Genomic DNA, 16,396 nt, shown 5'->3' on the forward strand with positions numbered 1-16,396 from the left:
ACTTTTATTCACGTGGTATTTGTTTGCTTGATATTACATATTGTATTACACAACTGGTCGCTGATATTGAATTTCATGAACGCCGTTGAATAATCACACGACATGATTTCAACGTCCGTCGTACCGGCACTGCGTTTACGACATCTCAACTTGTGTTGCCATGCCGTAAAGCACTTTTGTCCGACCTGCCAGTGAAGAGAGAGACAGAAGGCCTTAAAGCTTATAAATTGTATAGACGATGAAAGCAGGATTATCGCAACGCACTTTCATTTTATAGACAGTATTATAGTCTTTCCTCACAATGATCATAGATAATGTTGAAGCCCTGAAGTCGTGGCTGGCAAAACTCCTGGAACCAATGTGAGTGTTGAATTGAAATGGCATATTTAGCTTGCATGGTACGTAGCTACGCTAGCTAGCTAGCCAAGTGGGTTAGCCAGGCATCAATGGGGGACTTGCTAGAATCTGATGGCGAATTCTTGCACGAGTTAGCAAACCACCATTGCTCGCTAGCTGGCTTTCCATAGAAAAGAGAGACTGTAGGACTTCTCATTACATAACGTTTAAGACGTTAACATTGGTGCACGGTGTAAAGCGTTTTGTCGCACAGTTATTTTAGGGTAAGTTAGGCACGAAGCGCCAGTTGGCCCACGATAATGTGACTTTATCACAGCTCGGTAAGCAAGCTATCAAAAGCTGCGACAGATAACTTGCATGCTGTTGACTTGATTTAAGATTAAAACAAAGTGCTGACTGTTTTTTTTGACTTATATCTTGCGTTACGTTATGGAGTTGTTGTTGTTGTTGTTGTTATATGTGAGGTTTTATAAATAAGAGCCGTTTGAATTACCATAGCTACACACACTCCTGGTGCGTCTCTTTCACATGTAAATCAATAAATTACATCGTAATGAAGAGGACACGCGCTTAAAACATTGGAAATGGAAGTCACGGTAGTTTTTGAGAGTATATCGTTCGCCATTTAGTTAGGTCAGTTAGTTATATATTAGCTTGGAGTTGTCAAGAGTGTTTTCCTGTGGCTTTGTATGTTAGTGATGTTTTTGTAAATAGCCCCACCAGGACTTTTAAATGTAACGATTTTGTGAAATAGAATGTATAATGGGTCATTTTCTGGCCGTTTTTTGGATGTTTATGTAGCAATGTTGAACCCTGCAGGTGTGGTTAGGGGTTCACTTGGTACTGACTACGTTTAGGTTTGTTTAGAACATGTCTGCATGCATGGTAGGGCACCAGTGGATGACAGATCTCACTGACATTACATTACATTACAGTAATTTAGCAGACGCTTTTATCCAAAGTGACTTACAGTAAGTGCATTCAACATTGGTAATCAAAAGAACTACTAGTCACCAGAAGTCATAAGTACATTTCCTTTTCCAAAGGAACATATGACATATTACAGTTAGTTTAATTATGAATTTGAATTCAGTTTTCTCTCTGTCTTGTCTCCTGTGTTTGTCTAAGTAGTTTTTGGCAAACGCTTCATTATTAAAGTACTCATTAAGTAAAATACTGCATAGCTGAATTTGAGATATTTTATCCTCCAGATGTGACGCTGACCCCTCTGCATTGGCCAACTATGTGGTGGCTCTTGTGAAGAAGGACAAATCGGAGAAAGATCTGAAAGCACTGTGTGCTGATCAGCTTGATGTCTTCCTACAAAAAGGTATGAATGCCGTGTCACACGTAGCTTCCTTGTCAATGTGACTGAATGCAACATTTAGTTTTTACCCCTCAGCTCTGGCTGGTCAAGAGAGTTGTGCAGAAGGTTTTCATTAAGCTAACAAGCGAATTTAATTTTAGTTACTCCAAGTTATACACTTAAAGGTGCAATAAGCTGTAAATGATCACCATCTACTACCCGTGGATCCGAATGTCCACCAGAGCATGAGTTGCATCATCTGAAAGTACTTTTCTCCTCTCTAATCTCTCCAGCTTGTATTACAGGAACCTAAACTTGTTTTTCTTAAGAGATCCTCTTTTTTTAAATGGCTAAAATTATCTAATCACGTTACTTTGAATTGCACAGCACAATCACCAAATTAGTTTGGCTTAGTGGTGATAAATACATGTCTCAGCAATAACTTTATTTCGTGTTGAGAGGGTTTAAAATTACAGTTTGGTTCTGTGCTCTGCAACATCATCTTGCTTTGAGATTGCACTCAAATACATGGTTCAAATGGTTCCTCTTTTATTGATTTATTTTTGTGGATTGCATTTTCATCTTTATGTTCTGTGTAACGTTTTTTATGAAGCAGCTTTTGCAGCTTTTCCCTTGTTAATCTCTGTGCTGTTTCTGTGTTGTGATTTGGGGTTTGTTAGACTTTGGATATATTTAGTTTAGCCAGGAGCAGAGAATCCTTCGGGCGGGATGTCGGTACATTTCATGCCTGAGGGCCAATAGGCCCTTTTCACAACAGCCTTTTTGTCATGCCATAACAAGGTAAACACAAGGGCAGTAGATCAAATTAATTGCGGTCCCATTCTATTTAGTGTGTCTCAGCCATTCATTCCAGTGAGCCAGCATGCACAGTCCAAGGCCCTTTGCCCACCTAAATGCAACCGGACCATAATTAATGTTATAAATGCACATAATTCAGCAAATTATTAAATCTATTTGCATGATTCGTGTTGTTTTTGCAGAGACAACAGGCTTTGTCGATAAACTTTTTGAAAGTCTGACAACCAAGAACTACCTGGGAAATCCTGTTGCCAAGGAAGTACCGAAAGAAGAAGTCAAACCACCTGCAGTCAAAGCTGATGGTGTGGAGGTAAGAAGAGTCTGGGCCTGTGTCCATACAACATCTTCTTCTGGCAGACAAGCCTCCGCAGGGCGCTCCGAACTGCTCCCATATATGGACTTCAGTCTTTGCTATTCAATTCATTTTGTAGCGCCCACAATCACAAATTTGCCTCAGGGCTTTACAATCTGTACACATACGACATCCTCTGTCCTAGGACCCTCGTATTGGCTCAGGAAAAACTCCCCCCTCCAAAAAAAACCTTTTAACAAGAAGGAAAAAAAGGAATGACAGCATCTGTCTGACATATAAAGCTCAGGATAGACAAATGTGGCCAAAACAGGCCTCCGTTTTCTATAGTAACATGTATTGGCTACAATAAGTCTTTGAAAAAGAATAACTTGCCTGTGAAATATAGCTTGCCACACATCAAAGAGTCTTTTAAGTACTTTTGTAGATAAGTTGGTAGAGCATATCACAGCAATGGTGATTCCATATTTTGGACTTTGGATCAACACATTTGATGAATATCTCATTGTATATTATAGGACACTGTATATAAATCTTCTGTTTTAAAAACACAAAATTAAGAGGAGTTTAAGTCAAATAACTGTTTTTTGTTTTTTCCTCAAGGCTGAAACTCTAGAAGAAGAGAGAGAAAACAGGCGGAGAAGAAGTCCTCTGAGAAACCGCCCCGACTTCAACGATGCCAGGTACGGCTGTGCCTGTGAGAACGGCTTAATGTCGAAGCGGAGCAGATGCAGATACTATTCTGGCATGAGACATGTAGCCTCTTAAATCCAGTCAGTCAGGCTAAACACTCTGATGAAGTTAAGGTCCTTCATTTCTTGCTGCCGATAAAAGCAGTAAGAACTAAAACATTGTTTTGCATCATCTAGTTGTGTACAGATCTGAACATGTTGATATCTTTGTATGGTTATTTTGAAACCCCGTGAGTCCTGCCTTTAGCTTGATGAAGGCCCTGGTGTCCAGTAGCCTGTCCCTTGACTGTTGCACATCTCGTCAGTGACGGAGAGGACAAAACAATGACTGTCGTGCTAACATTCAGAGCAACAGTCATCAAAAGAACACAGCGCGTTTGCGCAGATCAGAAAGAAGGGAGGCTTTTCACTTTTTAAGATATGCTTGAATAGACATAAATAAAAATAAAATAAAAGCATCTTTCGAGTAAAAACTTCTCAACTCAAAACAGGCAAACAGATAATTATTGAAATAAATTCCTCTCCAACTCATCAACCAAACAGGGGCCGCGATGACAGGAGGCGAGACGAGCGCAAGCGCCGCGACTTCGATCGGCACGGGAAAAGCGGAAACGAGTCCAACCGCGAGCGGGAGCGTCACGAGCGGCGCAGGGGCAGCCCCCGTGGGAGGAGCTACAGCCGGAGCCTCAGCCGGAGCAGGAGTGGCAGCCGAGGGAAGAGCAGGGACAGGGAGCACAGAGGAGGCAGAGGTGAGAAAGTACACACACACACACACACACACACACACACACACACACACACACACACACACACAGCCAGTGACAACAGCACAGGGAGGGGATCAGACCCAGGAGAAGTTCCTGAAGCTCCTGTCGGCACGGTTGAACTGTGCAGTAGTGATGCAGAAGTGCTGCTGGATGAAAATGCACAGAGGAGCTTAAGGTTTTTGAGAGTAGGCTGAACAGAGCTCTGGATGTAGCTGCTTGTATTATATTCTACTGGATTGTTGGTCAGTGTTTATCGATAAGAAACAATGTGGACAGCTTTGAAATTACATCAGTGGGGATTCAACAACACGGCCTGGAACTGGCCATATCACTCACAGGGTTACGGTAATCTACATTAGCTTAAGCTTCAAATTGTTCAGGGTTTGAATTTCTGCTGTGGTCCACGACTCTGCTGTTATACTTATTTGTGTTTGTCTTTAACAGACTTCAAATCAAAGTTTGAGTTGGAAAGGAAGGATACAGACTGCTACAACTCTTCCAACACATCTGGCTCCCAGCAGCAGCAGCAGCACCCATCACCTCTCCTGCCGCTGCCCACACCTCCGCACCCGTTTTCTTCCTCGTCGTCCGCTGGCGTCTCCGTGGCCGGAGGCGTTCCCGTAGTAACACCGGCCCACCTGCCCGACAGCACCACAGACAGCTGGTCCGGCTACTATAGCGCCCAGAGGCAGGATGGTGTCATCAAGCCATTCAGCAACAAGAGCGTTTCGCTCAAACAGCGCTGCAGGGATTACGACGGTAGGAATCACTCAAAGCCTTTGATTTCTGCTATCTATCACTTTAAATTCCTCCCTCCCATCTCGGTGCCTATTGATGTTTAGAACTATTTCCCAAGAAAATGAAGAGGTCATTGTGTGAAGTTTGCTGTGTACCTGCTACCATTTTCTTCCCGTGAGGGTTATTGATTGCCTTGTTTAGTCTCATCACTAATGACCACTGTTAGACACTCCCGTACTTCTTTCTCCCCCGTCACCCCAGAGACACACAAGGGTTTAAACTTACCCACTGTCCCTGAAGCACACTGCTATCTGTCACAGTGCTCAAACACTGCCTCTAGGGACCCAGTTCCTTAATGAGACTGTGGGGTAAATGCATGCACTCTATGTCTTAGCTGCGGTGAATTTGGACAAGCTTTCATCTTGTTGTCTTTTTTTATTCTCATTGCCCTTTTTATTTGTTCTCATTTACCTTTCGGTCATATTTTCGTGAATTAGTTTGACTTCCAGGGGCCAAAGCCCTTAGAAGGAATACCTTAGGTTATCTTGGTGCCTAGAGCATGTTTGTTATTCTCTCCTGGACTTGTAATACTCCTACATGTGTGTAAATCTGTTTCTCCGTCTCACGCAGAAAAGGGATTTTGTGTACGTGGTGACCTTTGTCTGTTCGACCACGGAAACGACCCTCTCATCGTCGATGACGTCAATCTGCCGAACATGATCCCGTTCCCTCCTCCGCCCGTCATGCCCCCTGCTGGCCTGCCCATGCCCCCGATCACTGAGCCACCCCCTCCCCTCAGGATGCCTGTGATGCCGCCCTATGGCCAGCCTCCACCACCAGGTGTCTTCCCTATGAGTGGTAAGTAGTACCGCCACACCGCTGCATGAAATTGCAACTTCTAGAAATCATGTTTGTGGTGCCGTTTGATGTGAACAGCAACATTTTCACTGCAGCTAGTTACAGTGCCCGTCATTATTCACCCTCCATGGTGGTTTTTCTATTTTGTTGCACTACAACCTGGACTCAAAATGGATTTTTATTTGAATTTTATATAATGGGCTGACACAAAATAGTCATAATGGTGAAGTGAAATAGGAAAAAATAAATAAAAAATGTGTGTGCATTTATATTCACCCCCTTTTCTGTAAAGCCTCTAATTAAGTTCTGGTGTTACTTCTTTTCAGTTTTTTTCATCTTCACCAATTTTGACTATTTTGTGTCAATCCATTACATAACATCTAAATAAAAAAACAACTCTGTAAGGCACTGTATTCTCCACCTAAGCAATTGTTTGCACGATGAGACACATTTTTCCTCGATCTCTGCTAATGTGCTCCCTCATCAATTTCTCAAAGTTGATATAAGTGACCACAATCTTTCTGGCTTCGACCACCACTGACGTAAATATGATTGATTATATGTGGCGTTATTTGTCATAACTGCTGTGAACAGAAATCTGTTCTTGGAGTGTAGCCTTTCATGTTATATAGCTTATTCAGAGGCATCTGACAAACAATTCGTTAGATAAACAGGTACACATTCACTACCTTGTTTATTTATTTCTTGTATGTTGAAATTTTTATCCTGGAAATTCAGCTTTGCTTTATTCAGTATCAGTTTTCTGTAGAGACTACGATATGTGTGAAAACACACTTAACATAGACTTCACACTCAGCCGCAGAGAGGGTTTTGTTTTCACCTGGTGGGAGGAAAATACTTTCACTGCTTTTTTTCTTACATGCCATCCTGTCTCATGATACTGATTCTGATGTTAAAGTTGGAGCATTGCATTGAACAGTTGTCATCACTTCCTGCCATATTAAAGCAAAGGTTTCAGTAGCACAAACCAGAGACTCGCTGTCATACCTGAGACTTAAGCTTGAGCTTGTATCTCCCTCAGGACCCCCAATGATACCAACCAGTGGCATCGATACCCCCAACCACCAAACGGCAATCACTTCTTCTCCTCCTATCCGACCACCTGGTGTGGGGCTGCCGCCTACTCTTCCTCCTCCTCCACCTCCGCCCTCCTCGTCCTCATCGGTGTCTCTTCGTCCCCAATATGTCCAGTCTGAATGTAAGCATTGGTGCTTTTTGTGTTCAGATTAGGAAGTTGTGTTTGTGATGCACGATGTGTTTCTTCAGGCTGCAGTGGCGGCGGTTGACCAGAGGGTAGCACTGTTAATTAACCGAAGACAGAGGAGCTCTGAGCAATTTACATGAACTCTGCCACATCCTATTGTGCTGTGTTCTTTCCCCATACTTCAGCTCATGAATAATTCCAATTACACACAAAATGGAGTTTTTCTTTTTTAGTTAGTTAAGTTTTTGACCTTAATTCAACTCATTACTGTCATGAAAGGTCCCATTTTGTTAAATTTAGTGTTACAGTAAACAGTCTCAGGATAAGAATTATTATTTTATGCTTCTTTTTTTTTTTTTCACCATGTGAGTTTTTGTAAATAGTTTTCTCAATTTAACCTTTTTTATTTTAATTAGTACTCGGAGCTGTATTTACCATAGACTGTCACAGTTTGCTGTAACTTCTCTGCACACATTTAAACTCATCACAATATTTATGAGATTGGTTTTGTGCTGGCTAAGTCACTAAATGCCAGGCAATACTTGTTTATTCATGCAGTACTGCTTGATTTCATTGTGTAATTTCCATCTTCCTCGGTTGTTTTTTTGTATTTTAAGTTCTTTTTTTTCATATTTTTATGGCTGTTAAAAATGTCCTCAACCTGTGTGTTTGTGTTGATTTTTACACATTAGATAACTATGATCCAGAGGGCTATAACCCAGAATCTCCAGGCCTGACTGCAGCAGGTCGTAACTCGTATCGTCAGTTCATTCCCCGGGTGCAGACCCAGCGCTCCAACCTTATCGGCCTCACCTCCAACGAAGGACAAGGATCCAGAGGTAGCCAGTATATGCCTTCTTAGTACTCGCACTCTTTCCCCAACCTAATCCTGGGTAATGGGTACTGTTGGGCTGATATTTGATTGGGAAAGTGTGAATGCTTGTCCAAACTAAAGTTCTGTAGACGATTACAAAAGCTCCCTTGTGTTATTTACGGTTTCTCTTTGTTTTTATTTTATGTGTTTGTCTTCTAGCTGCCAACATAGTGATACAGACGGAGCCTGCCACTGCAGCCAGCACTCCTGGAAACAACGTGTGCCGTTTCAACACAGAGCAGGACAGCAGGAAGAGACCCATGGGACCCAATACAGCGGAGGGACCAGTAGTTAAAAAACCCTGGATGGAGAAGTACGGATTTTAAAGACACTCTCGATTAAATAAAATTCACTCCAAAATAAAATGTTACAATTTGAAAGGTAGAACGTTCTTAATCTTGGATCGCATGTAAACTGTGCCGCATCAGGGTGGTGTGCAAAGATCCCATCACACAAACTACCCACCCCCGCTTTTTCTTGTAAAAGTAATGGGAGCCTTGTTTCAAGCCAAGGTGACTCATAGTTCAGGAGCCCATCTTTTGTGTCAGGTGTGGGAAGAAGGCGCACACAAACCACATCCCCATGACTATGTTGCTTCATTTGCAACGGGTCTACTTGTAATCTATCCTAAGTGTCAACCAGGTTGACATGTGTTACTAGTAACTAGTATAGGCTTAGGATCTTCAATATGAAGGCAGGAACTCGATCCTCAGGCCTTGAAACCGAGTTGCATTTCACTCTTCACATTCTTCTCGTTTCAGGCCAAGCTTTAACAACCAACATAAGAACACTTTTCCCAAGAGGTATTATTATGTGAACACCAAGTTGGAGGTGCGCAAGATCCCACGTGAGCTCAACAACATCACCAAGCTCAATGAGCACTTCAGCAAGTTTGGAACCATCGTCAATATCCAGGTAAAATGCACCATTTGTCAGTTGACCAAAATAGGCCATTGCCACTATACCTACCTGCTCGCAATCTGACATTTGCAAAATGCACTTCCTCTCAAAAAATCTGACCTATCAAGGAAACAAGACTTTTTATTGGTTGTAGTCAGATAATTGAAACGGCTTCATTGACTGCTATTCACTGGATGATCCTGTGTGGACCTAGGTCCACCCAAAGCTACTCTGCGGCTTTGTATTGACGTTCCGCTCTGCAGAAGAATTTGTTTCTTCATGTACAGATACCTAATCTGTGCGCTCTGCTCTAAATCCAGGTGGTGTTTGGCGGAGACCCAGAGGCGGCGTTAATCCAGTACACAAAGAACGAAGAAGCCAGGCGGGCCATATCCAGCACCGAGGCGGTCCTCAACAACCGCTTCATCCGCGTGTACTGGCACCGCGAGCCCGGCACCAACGCAACAGGGCTTCAGCAGCAGGAGCAGAGTTCGGGCAGCCAGGTGGCCGGATCGGCACCCAGCCAGGCGCTGCAGCACGGCAACATGCATAAGGTTAGTATCAAGAGCCGAAACATACGGAAGTCCTTTATCTATTAGTGCAGATCTCTTAGTCTCACCACACTTCTGCCACCCTTCATCCAATTAACTTTACTCCTCCTCTTTTCTTTTATCAGCAGGGGATAAAGCAGCATAGCCCGGCCGCCTATGTGTTGAACAAGACTGTACCAAAGCATCGCATGCCAGCGCTGCCTGGGATCACAGCTGCAGTCAAGCCAGACAGCCTGAACCCAAACACAGACGCTCTCACTGTACGTGTGTGTGTGTGTGTGTGTGTGTGTGTGTGTGTGTGTGTGTGTGTTGGTCTACCACACTTGTTAATATCTTCAGCAGAATACAGATGATATCAGGCTGGTAGTTTCTCTGTGAAAAGTTGATTAAGTTGACCAAAGCCTGCTGATATGCTCACAATGCTAACATGCTAATGTTGAAACGGGTATAATGTCAACTCTCTTAGTTTGGCATATTGGTATGCTCGGTATATTATCAGTACTATAAGTTAGTGTGTCCTGTCTGGAGGCTTTCCGAATAACGGGGAGAGACTTATCTGCCAGCTGTCTGTCCTATGTGCTATTGCACTAAGCAGTGAAGATGGAATATTCATAACAGCCCAGACAGCTTTACAGGATACAACATTAGGAGCAATTCAGGAGAATAACTTCAATTTTCTTGACACTGAGAATGCATTCTTGCTCGTTTCTATTGCAGCTGTAGATGAGCTCATTCTGGAGACCTAAATGTGTTGCTCACTCTCTCTCTCTCTCTTTGTGACACTTAGGTCTTGCCTGCCCTGACGAACACCCAGAAGGGCCCTTACACTTCCACACCCCTCAAGTCATCCTCGAAGAGCTTTGGGAAAACGGGAAAAGCACTAGAAGCACAGGAAGTCCTCAAGAAGAAACAGGCATGCAGCTTCACTTTTTAATACGTATTTTGACGGGTACAAGAATAGCAAAGCTGGGAGTAACCTTTAATTTGTTTCTCTGAGGCCACTAGTGGGTAGAAGGCTACCATTGACAAATTACATTTCACCAACAGCAAATGGCATATTTTTCACCTCAGTGACAGTATTAGTTTTTTTTCCTTTTTAGGAGGCTTTAAAACTCCAGCAGGACATGAGAAAGAAGAAGCAAGAGATGTTGAAGACACAGATTGAGTGCCAGAAGGTAAGTCCGGCCTTTATGTCCCTTCCTATCCTTTTGTCCTAATTTTTTACTATATTCTCCCTCCACTTTATCTCTACTACTGTCGTTCACACCTTCTTCTCTCACCCCTTCTGTCTCCAGGCCTTGATAAACCGCCTGGAGAAGAACCGAGGGACCAAACCTGAGGAGCGAGCCAACATCATGAAGACGCTAAAGGAGCTGACCGAGAAGATCGCACAGCTGCAGAATGAAATGAACCCCGCCTCCCAGGTAGCCAGTGCTAAACCAAACCACGGCCAGTCCAAGACAAAGACTGATGTAAGTTTGGGCCCTTTTGGTCGGGAGCTTGCTGGGAATGCTTCATTTCCTTTACACAGAGACAGGAGTGAAGTTCTGTCCTGCCACTGTAGATCTAATATGAAGCTCTTTATTAGTCTTTCATTACTTTTATGTATTCTTTTCTGAATTATGTGTACTTTTATTTGACATGGTACGTGACCAGGCCCAGAAGGAATTGCTGGATGCTGAGCTGGACTTTCACAAGAAGATGAGCTCTGGAGAGGATACAACAGACCTCAAGAGAAAACTGGGACAGTTACAGGTGGAGGTAATGCACACACACACACACACACACACACACACACACACACACACACACACAGTACATAACCACAGGCCAACGATCTGAGAAGATAACTAGCACTGCCACAAACAGGTCTATAAAGACACCACACACAAAGAGATAGACAGTGACAGCAGCTTGCATCAGCAGCATTTTTCTTGAGTGCAGAATTTGAGGCCATGTGACACTAAGAAACTAGAGGAAGTCAGCCAATAAGATAGTTGTCACATATATCACACAACACTGCCTGATTAAGTAAAATATAAGTAGAAAAGAAAAAAGTAACATGCGCAGATTTAGATTCAATGGGAGTGAATGGGAGCTATAAAACACTTCTGATTTGGACTTTAATGTATTACAGTACATAAACTGTACAGGTCGTTATAATGACCATATTTACAGTTGATCTGTATGCAGTTACTACTAGTAAGAATTGTGAGATTTAAATGGAGTTTGTACTGTGTATAGGTGTGAGCCACAAATGCAATGGGACTGAATGCGACTTCATAGACGTAACGCGTTATATAACTCATAAACTGTATCGATATTATAATGAGCTTTTGTTTATTTAGTCAGTGCGTAATACTTAGCATTTTAAGATGAATTGAGGTAGTAGTGTATACAATGTCTGAAATACAATCAATGTCTATAAGATTGTTTTAAAATATAATAACTAAACAACAAAAAAAGTCAAAAGGTCACTTTTATAAATACAGTTCATGAGTTATATGAATTCATTATTTTGGTAGCTTTAAAACTAACTTATTTTGCAAATCATGCTTTCAGGGATATCTAAAGTACACTGGTATTAATTTATGATTGGTATGTGAGTTACAAATTTAAACAGAATGTTAAGAAGTAAGTATGTGAGACAATCCCCAGATGTCCTGTTTGTGTAATACGGTTTGACACAAATTTTGAAGCGCATTGATATTAACATATCTTCTTATTTATTCTGTAATATTTGAGTTGATGATTGTTCCGTACATGTCACACATCCATAAAGTACTTGAATCTGTGAATGTGTTTGCTGAGGCTGCTCATCACAATATTAATTAGAAGAAAGAAAAAGAAAACGTGTCTCAAAGCTGCATCCACAGCTGTTCGTCAGCTCAGACTTCTGGAGCACACAAACACAGACGAGGTCGGCTGTGTCACAAGATCAGCCGAACAAGAACATGGCTTTTGTTAGCAACTCCCTGCCTAGCATGTTTTTTTCCTTTTTCTCTACCCCTGTGGGTCTTAAATTAGCTAGTTATTAAAAATGCATATGCCACCCCCACCCCCATCCAAACCCAACGCTCCTTCTGCACATTAAACTGCAGCCACTTAAGCAAGCCCAGAGGACCAGCCGCTAACGAAGCCAAATCAGACACCGGCCCTACTCTGATGGAGCCTGCTTCATTAAAGTTTGAGCTGCTGGTCCTTGTAAGAAAATTGTGGGGTGACAATTAGAGGGAGAGAAGTGAGCACGGGACAAATGGATGAGAGAGTGGTTGTGAGGTTGTGGGATGGTTAGGAAGCAAGGAGATGTCACTTTAAAAATGTAGGAGTGACAACTAATGGTAAAGGGCAGAGAGTGACAGAGGAGGAGGCCAGAGTCAAGTCAAGACAATGTTTAAAATACGTTTTTTCGATTTTCCATGAAGTTATTTATTATATGAATTAAGATTTCGTAAGTTGGACTCAATGTGGTTTCCTGGTATGTGTTTTTTTCATTGAAAAGCACAACACGTCTACGCAAGTTTTCCACATCTGTTCGTAATGATTATTTTAAGACAGCCAGGTGGCGCCTATTCACTCTCGTCAGTTGTTTCATAACATTAAACCTCGACGAACTGTCCTCCTCTAGGCGACTCGGTTGGGTCTGATCCGGCCCCCAGCGGGTCGAGGCCGGGGCCGAGGGAAGATGGCGCTGGAGCCCGGTTCGATGCACGTGGGCCGCGGCAGGGGACGGAGCCGGGAGATGATGGGTCGAAGCGGGACCGTGAACCGCATGGTGGTGGACCACAGACCCAGGGCCCTGTCTATTTTGGGGGTGACTCAGGAGGAGAAGGAAGAGCTAATGCCACACTTTGTGGTGAGGACGATGTTACACCGTTTATTTGTATAACAGCTTCAGGAGTTGCACTAATAACTGTTACATTGATGACTTGATTATTGAAAAATTACACTAACATGAATACTCGTTTTTCTTTTTGTTAGAATTTTGGTGAGATCGAAGATTTCCGTGACCAAGACGCAAACAGTGTTGTCATGACCTTTAAAACGCGAAGCGAAGCCGAGAATGTAAGTCACATCACTGTGGACCAGACCCGTTCTTTCTTCTTTTCCTTATCACCTACAATACTAAATAAATACATAATATTAAAGCTTTTTTTCTGGTTTAACTGGTACGAAAAGTATTACTTGCAACCGTGCTCCTGTTTTGTTTTCTAGGCAGCTAACCAGGGAGCTAAGTTCAAAGGCCGTGTGCTGCAGATTTCCTGGTACAAGCCTAAGACGCCTTCTGTTACAACAGAGCCGGAGGAGGAAGAGGCTAAAGATGAGGACAATACGGTACGACACACACACACACACACACACCTATGGCTTCATGTGTTATCATCAGTAACCTATAGCCACCCAGAAACCATCAAAGGAAGTCCGTTTACAACACATCTTGAGATCCTAAGCGGGAGAAGTTTTGAAAGTTTTAGTTATATTCACAGATTTTACTTGAACATTTCTTTCCGGTGCTTCTAAATCTTTCACTGCTGCTCCCAATGGAGAATCAGGGCAAGCCTCTCAGTACTAAGAGCATCTTAGCCCTTTGAGTAAGACTGCATTACTGTCAGGTGAAATCCTCGTACTGTATTTTCATGTTTTTTGGTTTGGTTTTTTGAGGTCGCATTCTTCCTCGTGTGCAAGTAAGTTTTGTGACGTAGGGGCTAACTGTTTGTGTTACAGAAGGAAGCTAGCGCTTATTTGCCCGGTGAAGAAGAAGAGGAGGAGGAGGAAGACGACGATGAAGATGATGAGTATGAGAGCCGGTCTTGGAGACGATGAGGGATGTTGGGATTCGTCTCCAGCAGAATGCGGCGTTCCTCCTCCCCACCTGCAGATAGAATCAATACAATAGACTTTTTTTTTCCTTTCCAGTATTTTCAAACTAAATAATTTTAGACTCTAATCAAAGTAAAAACGTCTTTTACTTTACTGTACATCAAAAGAAGTTTAGAGGGCAGAGGTTTTGTATCCCTCGAACTGAACAATTATTTAAAACCTCTCACTTTTGCTGAGAAAGATAAATGTTAAGTTGTTCTTATAGATAGTAAAACCTATGTAAGTTTCAGTGTGCATACCAGATGATTAATATCAGTAATGCACAACATTTGTGTCTACTGTGAATAGGTATTTTTATACATACTGTATTTAAGCTCTTTTCTCACCAATTTTTTGGAAAAATCTTGTCCTCAGTTCAGGGTCAGCCATTCCTCCACCAATAGAACGTTCTCTGTTGCTACCAGAGAGATATTTATTTATTTTTCCACTGCATAAATGCCCTGTGCCGTACCTATATTGGCACGGTATGGTTTACCATTTCACTTTGGTCTGTTTGTTTCGGTATGGGTAAATACAATCCAAATATGTATGACAGTGACTCACTGTGGTGGCATGAATGCATACTAGTTTGCGCATGTTGTACTCTAAACAAACAAACTGCTTAGCACCCAAAGGTGGCGATGCCCTAACCATATTAGAGCCAGTGCAGGTACAGAAGGATACTAGTGCAATAGAAAAATCTAAACTATGTTTACAAATTGCCGTGTCCATGCACGTCAGATACAGTCTTGTAGTAAATCTTTGAATTTTCCCCGCTTGCGTGTTGTTGCTCACTAAATGTCCGGTGCCACTCTGTGTAAATATAAACTCCCTCCCAGGAGTTCTACATTTCCTAAGAGTGTAACATTTTTCACTTGTTGTATTCTGTCTCCTGGTCACCCAAATGGCCGGGCAGGACACGAATCAGATCACCCATTTCAAAAATGTGAGATCCCGAGACAGGTGTTTGAATGTAATACTGAACAGTTGATTTTAATATATATATATATATATATATATATATATATATATATATATATATATATAATTTCTTTGCCTTACACAATCAGCGGATGGCTGAACTTTTACAAGATATGTGATTTACTTTTGTAAATTTTGTAAATGCTTGAAAGAGAAATTACTGTTTTTTTGTTTCTGTTTTCTTTGAGTTTCTTTTTCTGTCATTTTTTAACAAATGATGAGGTTCAGTCAGGTAGAAAAGGTCAAGCAAGAGTGCTTAGTGTCTCTGCTTATCTGCAAGGATTTTTCATCCGTGTTAAACCAGTCCATGTTGTTATTTCACTTAATTCTTAATATCTGAGTAGGACATTTCTTTTCTTTTTTTAAATGAGCTTTCTGAGCTGTGGAGAACACTCACACTATTATTTTTACACCGGTGCAGCTTTGGCTGCATCTGAACATTGTCAGCCAGTTCTCTAAACCCACTCTACAAGTGCACGTGTACACCTTTTCATGATAACAACATTGTATTTTGCCTTCTTTGCAAATACTGTATTTTAAAAATCCTTACGGTGGGAGGAATGAAATTCATTAAAGGTTTATATGAAAATGTGTGTAATGCAGGAACAGAAGTTTTTACTTTAGGTGCTTACCTTGAAACAAATAACTGTGTTTACATGCAGTACAATGAAGTGTTGTTTGGCGTATGCTTATCATAATGCAACTAATCCTATCCAATAACAGTCAGATTGAAGCACCAAAACAAAGGATAGCAACTTATTAGTTAACTGTAGCAGTCTGACTACTTTACACAAATGTGCAGGTAGAGATCGTCCTGTATATGGAAGTCTGCATGTAAATATACATGCAGACTTCTTCCTGCATGGGAGTAGTCGGCAACAGAATTTATTACAGCAATGGTCTGCATTGTTCCCTAACTTTAACTAGCACCACAAGGAATCTGTTTGCAACACATTAAGTGATTTCCTCCCACCTACAATGTTGGTAGCGCTCTTGTTTGGATTGCATATCTCACTGTTTACTAATAACTCAGAAGCCTCCTGCGGGTGACCTCATTGTCCCATTCAAACCATCGAGTTCTGTGGCATCAAATAGGTTCAGGTGTGCAATGGAAAGCACTCGATATGATTTGCCTGTGTGATATTTTTATTTATAGGA

General features: G+C 42.0%; 1 protein-coding gene across 3 annotated transcripts; it reads left to right on the plus strand.

The window, feature by feature from the left end:
- The first annotated feature begins 199 nt into the window (after window positions 1-199).
- On the plus strand, window positions 200-15,241 carry rbm27 (RNA binding motif protein 27). 3 transcript variants are annotated; one of them, XM_068715731.1, is made up of 21 exons: window positions 200-360; window positions 1,569-1,687; window positions 2,665-2,792; window positions 3,396-3,475; window positions 4,028-4,233; window positions 4,696-5,010; window positions 5,620-5,847; window positions 6,890-7,066; window positions 7,765-7,911; window positions 8,106-8,259; window positions 8,708-8,861; window positions 9,167-9,400; window positions 9,523-9,657; window positions 10,185-10,310; window positions 10,498-10,572; window positions 10,693-10,869; window positions 11,054-11,158; window positions 13,026-13,253; window positions 13,379-13,462; window positions 13,613-13,732; window positions 14,123-15,241. In XM_068715731.1, the coding sequence occupies exons 1-21, from the start codon at window positions 302-304 to the stop codon at window positions 14,219-14,221; spliced, it is 3,150 nt and encodes a 1,049-aa protein (XP_068571832.1). In that variant the 5' UTR covers window positions 200-301; the 3' UTR covers window positions 14,222-15,241. The 3 variants fall into 3 exon arrangements, with proteins under 3 accessions (XP_068571832.1, XP_068571835.1, XP_068571833.1); XM_068715734.1 differs by having other exon boundaries at window positions 10,693-10,821; XM_068715732.1 differs by having other exon boundaries at window positions 9,526-9,657.
- Window positions 15,242-16,396: the final 1,155 nt, after the last annotated feature.

The sequence above is a fragment of the Cebidichthys violaceus genome, unplaced genomic scaffold (assembly GCF_023349555.1).
Source record: "Cebidichthys violaceus isolate CVI_PGR_0920_01 unplaced genomic scaffold, fCebVio1.0.p SCAF_20, whole genome shotgun sequence".
NCBI classification, from domain to species: domain Eukaryota; kingdom Metazoa; phylum Chordata; class Actinopteri; order Perciformes; family Stichaeidae; genus Cebidichthys; species Cebidichthys violaceus.